This window comes from Monodelphis domestica, chromosome 1 (genome assembly GCF_027887165.1).
Source record: "Monodelphis domestica isolate mMonDom1 chromosome 1, mMonDom1.pri, whole genome shotgun sequence".
Lineage (NCBI taxonomy): Eukaryota > Metazoa > Chordata > Mammalia > Didelphimorphia > Didelphidae > Monodelphis > Monodelphis domestica.
The window spans coordinates 198,961,040-198,974,573 of record NC_077227.1 but is presented as its reverse complement, the minus strand read 5'-3'; the positions used below and the strand labels follow the sequence as shown (position 1 = coordinate 198,974,573).

At 39.1% G+C, this 13,534-nt stretch overlaps 1 protein-coding gene across 1 annotated transcript in view; it reads left to right on the top strand.

Annotated features, from left to right (window-relative positions):
* The window catches only part of RASGRP1 (RAS guanyl releasing protein 1), a 117,905-nt gene that overhangs the window by 60,098 nt on the left and 44,273 nt on the right, over positions 1 to 13,534 (top strand). The window contains exon 3 of the mRNA XM_001380877.3: positions 10,260 to 10,365. Coding sequence (XP_001380914.2) covers positions 10,260 to 10,365 — 106 coding nt within the window. The remainder of the gene's footprint in view (positions 1 to 10,259; positions 10,366 to 13,534) is intronic.

Here is a 13,534-nt window from a genome sequence, read left to right as displayed (position 1 = left end):
GTCATTTACCCCAAGTCTATTCCACTGATCCTCCTTTCTATTTCTTAGCCAATACCAAATTGTTTTGATGACCACTGCTTTATAGTATAGTTTGAGATCTGGGACTGCAAGTCCTCCTTCCTTCGCATTTTTTTTTCATGATTTCCCTGGATATCCTTGATCTTTTGTTCCTCCAAATGAACTTTGTTATGGTTTTTTCTAATTCAGTAAAAAAAAAAGTTTTTGGTAGTTCAGTGGGTATGGCACTAAATGGGTAAATTAATTTGGGTAGGATTGTCATTTTTATTATGTTAGCTCGTCCTACCCATGAGCAATCAATGTTTTTCCAATTGTTTAGATCTAGTTTTAATTGTGTGGAGAGTGTTTTGTAGTTGTGTTCATATAGTTCCTGTGTTTGTCTCAGCAGATAGATTCCTAAGTATTTTATATTGTCTAGGATGATTTTAAATGGAATTTCTCTTTCTAAATCTTGCTGCTGAGATGTGTTGGAGATATATAGGAATGCTGATGACTTATGTGGGTTTGTTTTGTATCCTGCAACTTCGCTAAAGTTGTTGATTACTTCAACTAGCTTTTTGGTTGATTCTTTAGCACTCTCTAGGTAGACCATCATATCATCTGAAAAGAGTGATAGCTTGGTCTCCTCATTGCCTATTTTAATACCTTCAATTTCTTTTTCTTCTCTAATCACTACTGCTAGTGTTTCTGGTATAATGTTAAATAATAGAGGTGATAATGGGCATCCTTGTTTCACTCCTGATCTTATTGGGAAGACTTCTAGTTTATCCCCATTCAGATGATGTTTGCTGATGATTTTAGATATATACTGTTTATTATTTTTAGGAATGGCCCTTCTATTCCATTTAGGGTTTTGTTGGCAAAGATACTAGAGTGGTTTTCCATGTCCTCCAGCTCATTTTACAGATGAGGAAACTGAGGCATATAGGGTTAAATCATTTGCTTAGGGTGACCCAGCTAGTAAGTGTCTGAGACCAGATTTGAACTCAGGAAGAGGAGTCTTCCTAACTCAGGTCCAGCACTCTATCCACCATGCCACCTGACTGCCTCTTATAGGCTTGAATAGGTCCTGAATTACTCTGGGTCCTCTAAAGATTAACCTTCTAAGGAACATGTAGAATGGGGCACCAGACTTGTTGGCTATAATGACAAATGAAATGAATGTCAAAAAACCCCAGACAAATCCAATGCATCTAATGGTAGATGGATCATGGCAGAAGAATCCTAGGTCATTCAACTAGCTACATCACATCCTATGGGAAAATAAAATAGTTAATCACACATATCTCTTGTTGAATACAGAGGAAGAAAATCAGTTTCATATAAGTTTTGGATCTCAGCCCATCTTCATCTGATTCCCACAGAGCCCTGATTGGCAGGAAGCATTTCAGAGCAGATGGAGGAGAACAGAGCAGTCAAGATTCAGCCAAATGAGAGGACTAGAAGGCTTTCTTCGAGGTGGAGGGCAACTAGGCATGGCAAGGGCTAAGTGAGGTTTCAAGGTTATGCCCCAAAGCAGAGATCTAATGAGATGAGCAAATGGATAAACAGAAAACAAGGGCCATGGTGCAAGATTTGGGGGGATAGAGGGTAGCAGAGCCATACAAGGATGACCGTGAACAAAACTTTATTACTGACCCCAAGGGGAGGAGGAAAAACAGATGCCAACAAAGAATGGTCTCATAACGAGGCCCCAATCTCTTATTGGGGGAGGCAGCACAGTGTTGACTTCCAGAAATAAAGTCATGTAATAGCTTTTGAATTCCAGCAGAAGGTCCAGGTAACCTCAGGGCTCAAGCTAATATAGAGTTTTAGACAAAGAACAGAGTGGTAACCAATAGGAGATTGCTCGCTCATCTATATGATGGTATAATAGTATGGTTGGAATGTGGAAAATGGGAATTTTTCTAAATTGTCTCATAAGGAATAAGTAATAAGTAGCAGGGGAGTAAGAGAATTAAGTCAGCTGTACCATTAAGCTAGAGGCTGGGGCTGAGTGGGATGAGAATAATGCTTGGAGTTTATTATCCTTAACATACATGCATCTCAGGAGACTGAGCCCCACTATGCAAAGTGATTTTCACTGGTTAACAACTGCCCAGCTCAAGCCTCACCTCCTGTTGTCTGACCAATCCAGCTGATAGTTGTGTATAGAGTTGGATCTCTAGGCAAGAAGGACTGAGTTAAAATTCATTCCCACACACTTACAAGCTCTGTGATCCTGAACAGACCACTTTGAGCTCTGTCTGCCTCAATTTCCTCATGTGTAAATGGGGATAATAATAGCACCTACTTTTCTGGGTTTTGTAGAAATCATATCAGATGTTTTTAAAGTTCTTTGCAAACTTTAAAAGATGATATAAACACTAAACATTATCACTAAATACATTCAGAGGTAGAATGGATTTCTGAAGATGTTTAATCCAACTTTCCCATTTTACAGATGAGGACACTGATCCTCTAAATTTGTTTCCTGCATTTGGCCCTTCCTGCTTGGTATCATAAGGGAGGGATCCTTTTATGTGAAATGTTTTCCCTCTCCAGCTAGATTTCAAGCAAGGGTTCTTATCTGATAGGCTTCTCTAGGAAAATGATGCAAGGGCTAGACTCTGAGAATGTGGCATTTATATGCTTCACTGAGCTTCAAACATTTTAAAAAGAATTCTTTCTCCGGAGGGTGGCGTGGACTGGGTGGTAAAGCGGACAGGTGGGCACATTTTGCTATTGCGCATTTTATTTATTAGATCTTTAATATGATACCCCACATTAAAATAAGCCCAAGGATACAAAAAAAGTAATGATTAGTTGAAATATTTATCTAGCAGCAGTAATAGCAGCATATCCAAATAAAAATGAGCAGTTTAGACAGTGTTTCCCCTAAAGCCATTCCCTCAGAATAAGTCAATTTGAATATTTAGTATTTTCCTTCAAAGAGCATAAACTTTGCAGGATGATAATGGAAGAAAGGAAGGAAGCAACCATTTTTTAAGTATCTACTCTGTGACAGGCACCATACTAAGAGCTTTTTAAATAGTATCTCATTTGATCCTCATAATAATCCTGGGAGGTAAATACTATTATTATTTCCACTTCACAGTTGAGGAAATTGAGGTTAAGTGACTTGCCCAGGGTCACATAGCTAGCATCTGTGGTTAGATATGAATTCAGGTCAGCCTAACTCCAAGCCCAGGGATCTATCCACTGTACCACCTGATTGCCTGATGGAGGTGTAGCATATTCACAAGACCCAGGTACAGATAAAAATCTAGGGTTATTGTGAGTCAATGGAATGGGATAGCCCTTCTCTTTAACAAGGAAAGTCTTCTTGATTTGTGCCCTTATTCTCATATGCTCTCATCTCCTTCAGGTGTACTCTCTTTGTCTCATCTTCATTCTCTTGCCATTTACCGCTCCTGTCCCCATCTAAACATATTCCTTTATATCCATTCTAAAACAAAAAACCTTCCCACATGGTATATAAGATGGCACTGTGAAAAGAAAGCTGGGTTTGGAGTCAAAAGACCTGAGTTTGAAACCTGCCATTTATTACAACCTGCATGACTTTGGGCAAGACACTTAACCTCTGAGGCCATTTTTTGGTCATGAATGGGGGGAAAAACTTTATTAAGTGCTTACTGTGTGCAAAGCACTCTCTGGTATCTGGGGATACCAAAAAAAAAATGAAGACAATCTCCACTCTCAAAGAGCTCACATTCTAATAGAGATAAGAACCCATGGGATCTAGTTGGAAATTGGAAAGAGAAGTCCTGTGGTCCTTTAAGAACATCAGCCAAGTGGATGGCCATGAATCTTCTTTAATTTTGTTCCCAACTGATAAAAGACTATTTCTCTTTAAAACGAAAGACTTGAAGAAAGTAATTTCACAGATTCCTTCTAGCTCTAGTCCTGTGACTGTGTTGGAAAATAGAGAGGGGGACTGTTGTTGTCCAGTCACATCTGGCTCATCATAACCCCATTTGTAGTTTTCTTGGCAAAGATACTAGAGTGATTTTCTGTAACTCATTTTACAGATGAGAAAACTGAACAGCATTAAGTGAGTTGCCCAGGGTCACAAAGCTAGTAAGTGTCTGAGGTCAGATTTGAACTCAGGAAGAAAAGTTTCCCTGCAGTCTATCCACTGCCCTGCCTAAGCCACCTGGAGGGGTTAGAAGGCAAAAGCAAATTGTCAAAATGAGAGGTCTAGAGTCAACTCTTTCCCTTCTTCTCTGAGTAGATCATCTCCTGGTGCCTAACCATTTCATACCACCTCACCCCGACAAAGGAGGTGTGAGGATTCACAGGCTGAGTTGTGTTGAAACTCTGTAGAAGGAAATATGCAAGGTAAAAGACAAAAATAATAACAATAATCATTTAGTCGTGCTCACCCTGGTCTTAGCTTCTCGAGGGCTTTCTTAAGTGTTTACTTTTTCTCCAGTTAAAGAGAAGACGTAAACAGTTCAAAGTAAAGACATTTGATGAAATCAAAAGTAGTGCAAAAAATTTGGCAATGAAATCTCCACACACACACACACACACCATAATGTAAAGCAACATCTCACAAATACACACACACACACACACACACACACACACACACACGTATCAGTGGGGACAGTGAGAGTACATAGAAATCATGAATGAGGGACCCACACATGGGAAATTGGTTGTGGTTCACTTGGTTCAGTCATGGCCAACTCTTTGTGACTCTGGGTTTTCTTGGCAAAGATCCTGGAGTGGCTTGCCATTTCCTTCTCTGGCTCACTTTTTGTAAAGCCTTACCTTCTGTCTTAGAGTCAGTACCACATATCGATTCCAGTGCAGAAGAGTGGCAAGGGCTTGGCAATTGGGGTTGAGTGACTTGTCCAGGGCCACACAGCTAGAATTTATATTTTATGTATATCGTATTTATATCTGAGGCTGGACTTGAATTCAGGTCCTCCTGGAATTCTATCTAGGGCATCACCCAGCTTCCCCTAGGGAAACAGACAATCATGAATAACCTTTGAGGGAATGTTTTTTATTTGAGAGATGGGGTTGGTAGCCACACTGAAAGGGCTTGAGGGGAGGGTAGATGGTAAGGAAGGGAAGGCACAGGAGTCTAGAAGTGAAAAATGTTTGGCAGTAGTTTAAGAGGACCATAGAGAAGGAGAGCTGGATATATTCGCAGGCAGTGGAGAAGGAAGTAATAAATGGGGGAGATTGAATGTGAAAAGAGGAATTCCCAAAGACAGGTTTAAGGGCACAAATAAAGGGATTTAGCCCTGTTAAGGAGAAGGGCCACCCCATCCTAAAACTAAAGCAAAGCAGGAGAGAACAGGTGAAAATAGAGATTTTTGAGGTATGGAATAAATGAAGGAAATAAGCATTTAGTAAGTGCCTACTGTGTGCTAGGTACTGGGCTGAGTGCTTTACAGATATTATTCCATTTAATCCTCACAGTAGCCCTGAGAGGTAAGTCTATTACCATTTCCATTTTACAAGTGAAGAAACTGAGGCAGAAGGAGGTTGTTTGTTGCTCATAATCCCACAGGTAGTTCTGAGACTAGATTCAAATTCAAATCTTCCTAATCCCAGGCCCAACACTATATACTACATCACTTTGCTGCCTCTAGTTGATAAAAGAGAGGAGCTAAAATAGGTGAGAAAGAATCAGTTTTCTCAGTAAAATAGATACATTCACCTGTTGGGGGGGGGGTATAAGGATGAAATTGAAGGCTTAAAAAGAAAAAAATTGGGAATTTGTACTCTTGGGAATGTGGTACTTGGTCAGAGATGGATACAAGAGTTGAACTGCAGTTGAGGTTCTATAATGTGAATTTGGGGCAGAGCAAGGTTGTAGGGTTTCATACCTTCTTCTGGTACCATTTTTCAATTTAAGAGTTGGGACAAGGAAGATGGATGGGAGAGATAGTCTGGGATTGAGGGTGGATAGGGTGTGAATTCTAGAAGGACAAGTTGAAGAAGAATCAGTTCAGATTCTCCCAAGCCTGAAGGGAAGAAAGTTGACACCAGAACAGGAATAATGGATTGGAAAAACAGACTCAATGAAGAGGAAGAACAGTCTTAGGAAGAATCTGGCAGGAAGAATGAGGCAGTGAGAGGAATGGAAATGGAGGGCATTATGATCAATGAGGGAAATTTTTTAAAGTAACTCTTTTTATTTGTCAGAATAATTGGTACACATATTCATATGTTAGGGAAATGAAGACGTCTTTAGGGGCTGGAGAAGGAAGAAAGACTAAGATCTGGACACCTAAAGGTGTGGAAGAGGGGAATGTAAAGTAGTTCAGGGAAGGCCCAGAGGCAGTAGAAATAAAGGACTGGAGACAAGCATGATTAATGCAGATTTGAGTGAAAGTAAAGAGGGCAGAGATTCTGCTTAAAGTACCTGCTGCCCTCTTTAGAAATGGTGTGACTTGGGAAATAGAGAGCTTCTGCCTTAGGTGCTTACTAGCTGTGTGACCCTGGGTAAATCACTTGATCTGTCAGTGTGCCCAGGCAATTCTCTGAGACTATAAATTGTAGAATAGGTATCTTCATCCCTTAGTAGAGGGTCTTTCCCCACCTGAGATTTTTTATACCAATGAAATCACAGATAATATACTTTTATTAAATCATCACCAATTTATTTGTTTATTGAGAGCCTACCGTGTAGAAGGTACTAGGTGCTAGGTGCTAGGAGAAGCACAAAAACCAAACAATTCTAATTCCTGCCCTTGGGAATTTACCAATTGTCCTGCCTCCTATCTCTGCCAAATTAATTATTATAATGTATAGCTCTAATCAAGCCATTCCACTGCTTAGAAACTTTTGATCTAACAAATAAAAGGGAAGCCTCTCAGCCTGGAATTCAATCATTTCTGGACCTCTGGATCAAATGCTTCAGCCCTGTCATGTTCTGCTAAGGACCTTAATATCTTCTAATTTCATTAATTTTCTTTTCTTTTGCCAATCTTCTAGAATTATCATTTCACATGCTTTGGACCTGTTCTCTCCCCCCACCACATGTCAGGCCCTCGTGGGTTTTTTTATTTTTATTTTTTTTATTTTTCAATTACATGTAGAAACAATTTTCAACAATTGTTTTCTGACATTTTAGCATTCAGATTTTTCCCTCCCTATCTACTGCCTCTGATAGAGGTTATGCCAGTGTTTTCATATGATGCATATTTCTATATTGTTCATATTGTGATAGAAGACATGTCACACATACAATAAAATCACATGAAGGAAATATACTGGAAGACATTATGTTTTGATCTGTCTCAGACTCCAACAGTTCCTTCTTTGACTGTGGATAGAATTTTCATCATGAGTCCCTCCTGGTTATCTTGAAAATTTGCTTTGCTGATTGATAATGACTTAGTCCTTCACAGTTGATCATCAGATAATAATTCTGTTCCTGTATACATTGTTCTCCAGGTTCTGCTCACTTCACTTTGCATCAATTCACATAAGTTGTTCCAGGTTTTCTGAATTCATCCTATTCATCATTTCTTATGGTACAATAGCAATGGTATTCCATTAAAATCATCTATCACAATTTGTTCATATATTCCCCAAGTGATGGATTATCCAGTGAGGGAAATTCTTAAGATCATTAAGAATCATTAATCAACATTATTATTTAGAGTATTTTCCACGCAATGATATGTAGCTTTGGTAAGAAAGAAACTGATTAACTTTTTTTTAAAAGATCATTAAGGTAAAATAATTTCAGGTAATGGTCAAGTCTGAGATATGAATTCTTATAATGGAGTGTAAGTTAATGAATGAGCATTTCTTAAGTTTTTCTATATGCAAAGAATTGTGCTAAACACTAGGGGGATATAAATAGAAAAGTAGAGGGGGCAACTAATAGCTAAGTGGATAGAGAGCCAGGCTTGGAGTTGGGAAGTCCTAGATTCAAATATAACATCAGACATTTCCTGGCTGTATGACCCTAGACAAGTCACTTAAAACCCATTGCCTATCCTTTACCACTCTTGTCTTAGAACCAATATGAAGTATTGATTCTAAGATAGAAAATAAGGGCTTTTAAATGGAAAAAAGTGGAGATAGTCCCTGGGAATACTCAAGAAAAATAAAATTATACATATATATATATTTATATTTTGTTTTCCCAATTATATGTAATAACAAATTTCAACATACATCTCCCAAAATTATAAGATCCAAATTGTCTCCCTCTCTCCCTTTTCTCTCCCTTCTTGGAGATGGTAGTTTTTGATCTGGGTTATACATGCATTATCACATAAAATATACTTCCAATAGGTTATTGTTCTAAAAGAATACTCATATATAATCAAAACCCCAAAATAAGAACACAAGTAAACTAATGAGAAAAATATTTGCTTTGATCTGCATTCTAACTCCAACAGTTCTTTCTCTGGAGGTAGTCTTCCAGAATTGTCCTGGATCATTGCATTGCTGAAAATAACTAGTCTTTCACAGTTATCATTCCACAATATTGCTGTTATTGTGTATAATGTTCTCCTGATTCTGCTTATTTTGCTTTGCCTCAGTGCATGTAGGTCTTTCCAGTTTTTTCTGAAACCATCCTGCTCATTATTTCTTACAGTGCATTAGTATTCCCATCATCATTATGTACCACTATTTGTTCAACCATTCCCAAATTGATGGACATCCCCTCAGTTTTCAATTCTTTACCACCACAAGAAGAACTGCTACAAATATTTTTGTACAAGTAGGTCCTTTCCCCCTTTTTTAAATCTCTTTAGGATACAGATAGACCTAGCTATCCAAAGGTTTTATCACGATTTGGGCATAATTCCAAATTGCCTTCCAGAATGGTTGGATCAGTTCACAACTCCACCAACAATGCATTAGTGTTTCACTTTAGTTACGTCTCCTTCAATATTTATTATTTTCCTTTACTGTCATCTTGGTCAATTTGATAGGTATGAGGAGGTACCTCAGAGTTATTTTAATTTGCTTTTCCCTAATAAAGAATGATTTAGAACATTTTTCATGTGATTGATAGCTTTAATATTTTCATATCAATACTGCTTTTTATATCCTCTGACCATCTGTCAATTGGGGAATAACTTGTAATCTTATAAATTTGACCTACTTCTCTATATATTTGAGAAATGAGACCTTTATCAGAGAAACTTTGCTATAAAATTTTTTTCCCAGATTGTATATTTTGGTAGTTTTTAAAAGAGCAACACAAGGGAGAGCTAGGTAGCACAGTGGATAAAACACCAGGCTTGGAGTCAGGAGGCTCCAGATTCAAATTTGGCCTCAGATACTTCCTAGTTGTGTGACCCTGGGCAAGTCATTTAAACATATTTGCCTAGCCCTTATCACTCTTCTGCCTTAGAACTTACACTAAGATAGAAGGTAAGGGTTTAAAAAAAAAAAGAGGGAGAGAGAAACATGGGTAGAATAAAGTAGGTTCATTAACCTATTGAAACTTTACAATCCACAAATTGTTCAAGACCTTAATTTTAAAAGCTCTTATGAAAACAAAGACCACTTTGTTGTTGGAAGTTGTTGTTAAGAAAACAACAAATACTGCTTATTAAATTAAGCCAAAACTCCTTGGACCTAAGCCCAATTAATTCATGGAGTCTTTGATCACTAATGGTGTTTTCTTTATTTCCCTCGTGACTTTGAATAGGGCCTGGAAAGGAATGTCAGGCACTTTACCTGGTAACTTTGGATACTCGTTTAGAAGTGTTCCTACCCCATACCAGTCAATCAGCAGATTGTGCTGCTTTTTTCCAAAATCTATATGCAGAATTCTACTGTCGAATGCAGTTCCAGGCAGGACTAGGAATGCTGAAAAGAATGCCATCAGTCCTCAGCTGCGTATGCTGTTGGAGATTTGACAGACCATAGGTTAGCAGATTCCACAAATAACCCCCAGTTCCCACATTTACCATCAGCCTCAGCCTCCTCCCTCACCAGCCATCTGGTGACGAAGGCCAAAAATGGATTGACGAGAGTTTCCTTCTTCTCCCAGCCTCTTGTCACCTTCAGAAGATTTTAATGAGCAGTAAAATACTCCAAATGAGGAGCACTACAAAGGCTAAGGAAGGATCAGGGAGAAAAAGAGGCAAGAAGGGGAAAGGGCAGGGGAAGACATTCAGAGGCACTGATTCATTTAAAAACTTGAAAAAAAAAGGTCATGCCCTGATAGCTGGCTTGTGTTTCTGTTGGGTTACATCTATCTTGCCAATATCTAATGCATATGACTCAATTTACTTTTCTAGATACAGATGGAAACTTATGTCGGAGTAACCAGCTGCTGCAAGTGATGCTAACCATGCATCGACTTATCATCTCATCTACAGACTTGCTCCAAAAGCTCATCGAACTATATCCTTCAGCATTGCAACTTGTGTTTTCAAGCTGAGGAGAAAGGGGAAGGGAATAAGCATATATATAGCATCTACTGTATACCTGGCACCGTGCAGGAGGCAATGATGATGTGATGTGTTATAGGTTGGTGGTCACGGTCCTTCATACTCAAAGAAAGCCAACACTGGGGGATTTCTTTTTTTTTAATTTTTAATCCTTACCTTCCATCTTAGAATCAATACTAATTCCAAGGCAGATGGTACTGACTCAATACTTGATTCCAAGGCAGAAGAGATGTAATTCAGTGAAAATTTCTTTGAGTATATTTAAAATTCTTGTCCCCTTTGGAGAGTTTTTGTTATTGTTATGTTGTTTTTCAGTCATGTCAGATTCTTCATGATCCCATTTGGGCTTTCCTTGGCCAAGATCCTGGAGTAGGTTGTCATTTCCTTCTCCAGATCATTTTACAGATTAGGAAACTGAGGCAAACAGGGTTAAATACAGCTAGTAAGTATCTGATTCTGAAATTGAATTGAGGTCCTTCCAGTGTTCTGTCCTTTATTCTACCACACTGCCATTGAAGAGGATGAACACTCTCAATAATTGTTATCTGAGTGAATGTTGATATAGATATCTAGTAGCAATCATCAGAGCTTCCCAAGAAGCAGATACTAAGAGGAATGCAAGATGTCTTTTCCGCAAACTCAGCCAAAATTCTTACATACCCTGAAGAAGTAGACCAGGAGAGGTGGGAAGGTGGTGTGTGAGAGAGGTCTCCAGGGCTCAGAGGGTAGATGCTCTCGTGTGCCTGTCCTGTCCTCAATTTTCCCACTTGTTTAGGAAGGCTGAGACTGAAAAAAGCTTGCAGATGTCACAGGCTTCAGAATCAACAGCATGTATCGTGCAGGCACTTGCAGGAAGGCTGGCAAATGGCCAAGACGGTCTTGTTTATTTCTCTAACTTTAGTTTCTGGTGTGAAACTAGTAGGGAGAACTAGGAGATCCTCCTGTACACTCTCTACCCCCATCCCTATCATCACCCACGGCTTCATCTGTAAGATGTGGTCCCTGAACAAGAAAGAGCCTAAGGGGCAGCTAAGTGGCTCAGTGGATGGAGAGCCAGGCCTGGAGATGGGAGGTCCTGGGTTCAAATTTGACTCCAGACATTTCCTAGGTGTGTGACCCTAGGCAAGTCACTTATCAGCCAGTACTTAGCCTTTATCACTCTTCTACTTTGGAACCAATACATAATATTGATTCTAAAAACTAAGGTAAGGATTTTTAAAAGGAGGAGGAGGCTAAATGCTCTGAGACTATTTAACTGCAGTAAAAGAGCAGCTAGAATAGAATTGCAAGTCTAGAGTCCAGAAGACTCATCTACCTGAATTCAAATCTGACCTCAGACACTTACTACCTGTGTGACCTTGATCAAGCCTCTTAGCCCCATTTGTTCAAGTTTCCTCATCTTTCAAATGAACTAGAGAAGACATGGCAAACCACTCCAGAATCCTCACCAAGAAAACCCCAAAGGAAGTCATGAAAAGTCAGACACCACTGAAAAACAACTCAACAACAAACCAATACGCAGTATTGATTCTAAAAGAGAAGATAAGGATTTTTAGAAGAAGAAAAAAAAGAAGAGAGGCTCCATGTTTTGAGACTATTTAACAATACTAGATATTTTTTAAAATAAATAAATAAAAACTAAGCAGCAGTGAAGTTGAACAGCAGTAAAATAGGACAGCTGCCTACATAGGTCCCAGTGAGTGACTCAGTAGCCAAGAATGAACCCTGCATGTTTCAATAGAGAGAAGCCTCTCAGAATCTTCCCTAGTGGATGAGCGCTTAACTCAGAGTCAGTAAGACCAAGTCCAACTTCAGTTTCAGTGATCACAGGAAGATTCCTTAACTAACCACTCTTATGCCTCAGCTTCTTCTCCTGTAAAATAGGGTTGATACATTTAGTACCTGAATCTTGGCATTGTTGTAAGACTCAAATGAGATATGTGTAAAGTGCTCTGCACACCTAAAAATACTGTATGAACATCATTTATTACTCAATGATCTAGCCTATTATGTTCTAGAATGAGTGGTATGCCCCAATTTTCATCACATCATGCCCCACTGGAAGAGGGGTTAGACCAGTCACACCTGCCACCCCAGAGCAAGAAAAACCTTTGCTCTTAGTGTAGGATATTCCCGGAGCCAGTCCTTGCTCAGAAGTGTCAGAATCTTTTCACTAAATTAGTCCCATTGGTTTTGCATTTTTCCATTATGAAAAAAAAAATCCAGATCTTCCAATAGTTCAAATGCCCAAAGGCTTTAGGCGGAACATTTGGAAACTGACTTTAAGAACGTTCACTAGGGAAAAAGGGGCAAAGCTTAGGAAGGTTCGAATTTCTGAGCTTTAGAAAACCAAGTGAGTCAGGAGTTCTTAGCACCATATGCTATAATTCCTCTGGTAAAGATTCAGTTCTTCACCTGCCCGGGGACTATAGGATGCCCCCATGGCTGAAAAGATCTATTTCCTCACTACTTGGGGTTTTGTTTTGTTTTACTTTGTTCAAGAACCCTATGACTTCAGGGGATCAGCTAAACTTTAATAGTTCTCAAACTTTTTGGCCTCAGGATCCTTTTTTTTTTTTTAACTCTTTTACCTTTCCTCTCTAATAAAAAGATACACATGGAGATATTTCTAGTTGCAATAAAGGATATACTGGTGTTGCCTATAGTAATAAAAGATATACTTGGAGATAGAGATATTTCTGAGAGATAGAGGGAATACTTCCAGAGGGTGCCTACTGATCTATACTAAAGATACTGGGGATTGCCTATGGATCAATAGTGGATGGCTAATAGATCCATATTAGATAGCTTATAGATCAATATTTTGCCTACCCTCCTCCTCCCTCAATACCTCCCTTCACCTCTTACTTCTGAAGTCTTTAGCTTTGCCCCTTCCCCCTCCTTCCCAGAGTGGACTATGAGGTTTAGAGAAAATACTCTTTCTCTCTTTCTCAGGTAAGGGGGTTTATTGGGAAAAACAGGACAAGGATGGAAAATGAGGTGAGAGGGATGGGGTTATCCCTAGTCTATAAGGAGGGTTAGGAGGATTTTGGGAAATGTCAGTCCTGTCACAGCTGTGACATAAAAGTCTTTCAGGGAGATGGGAGGACAACTGTTTAATA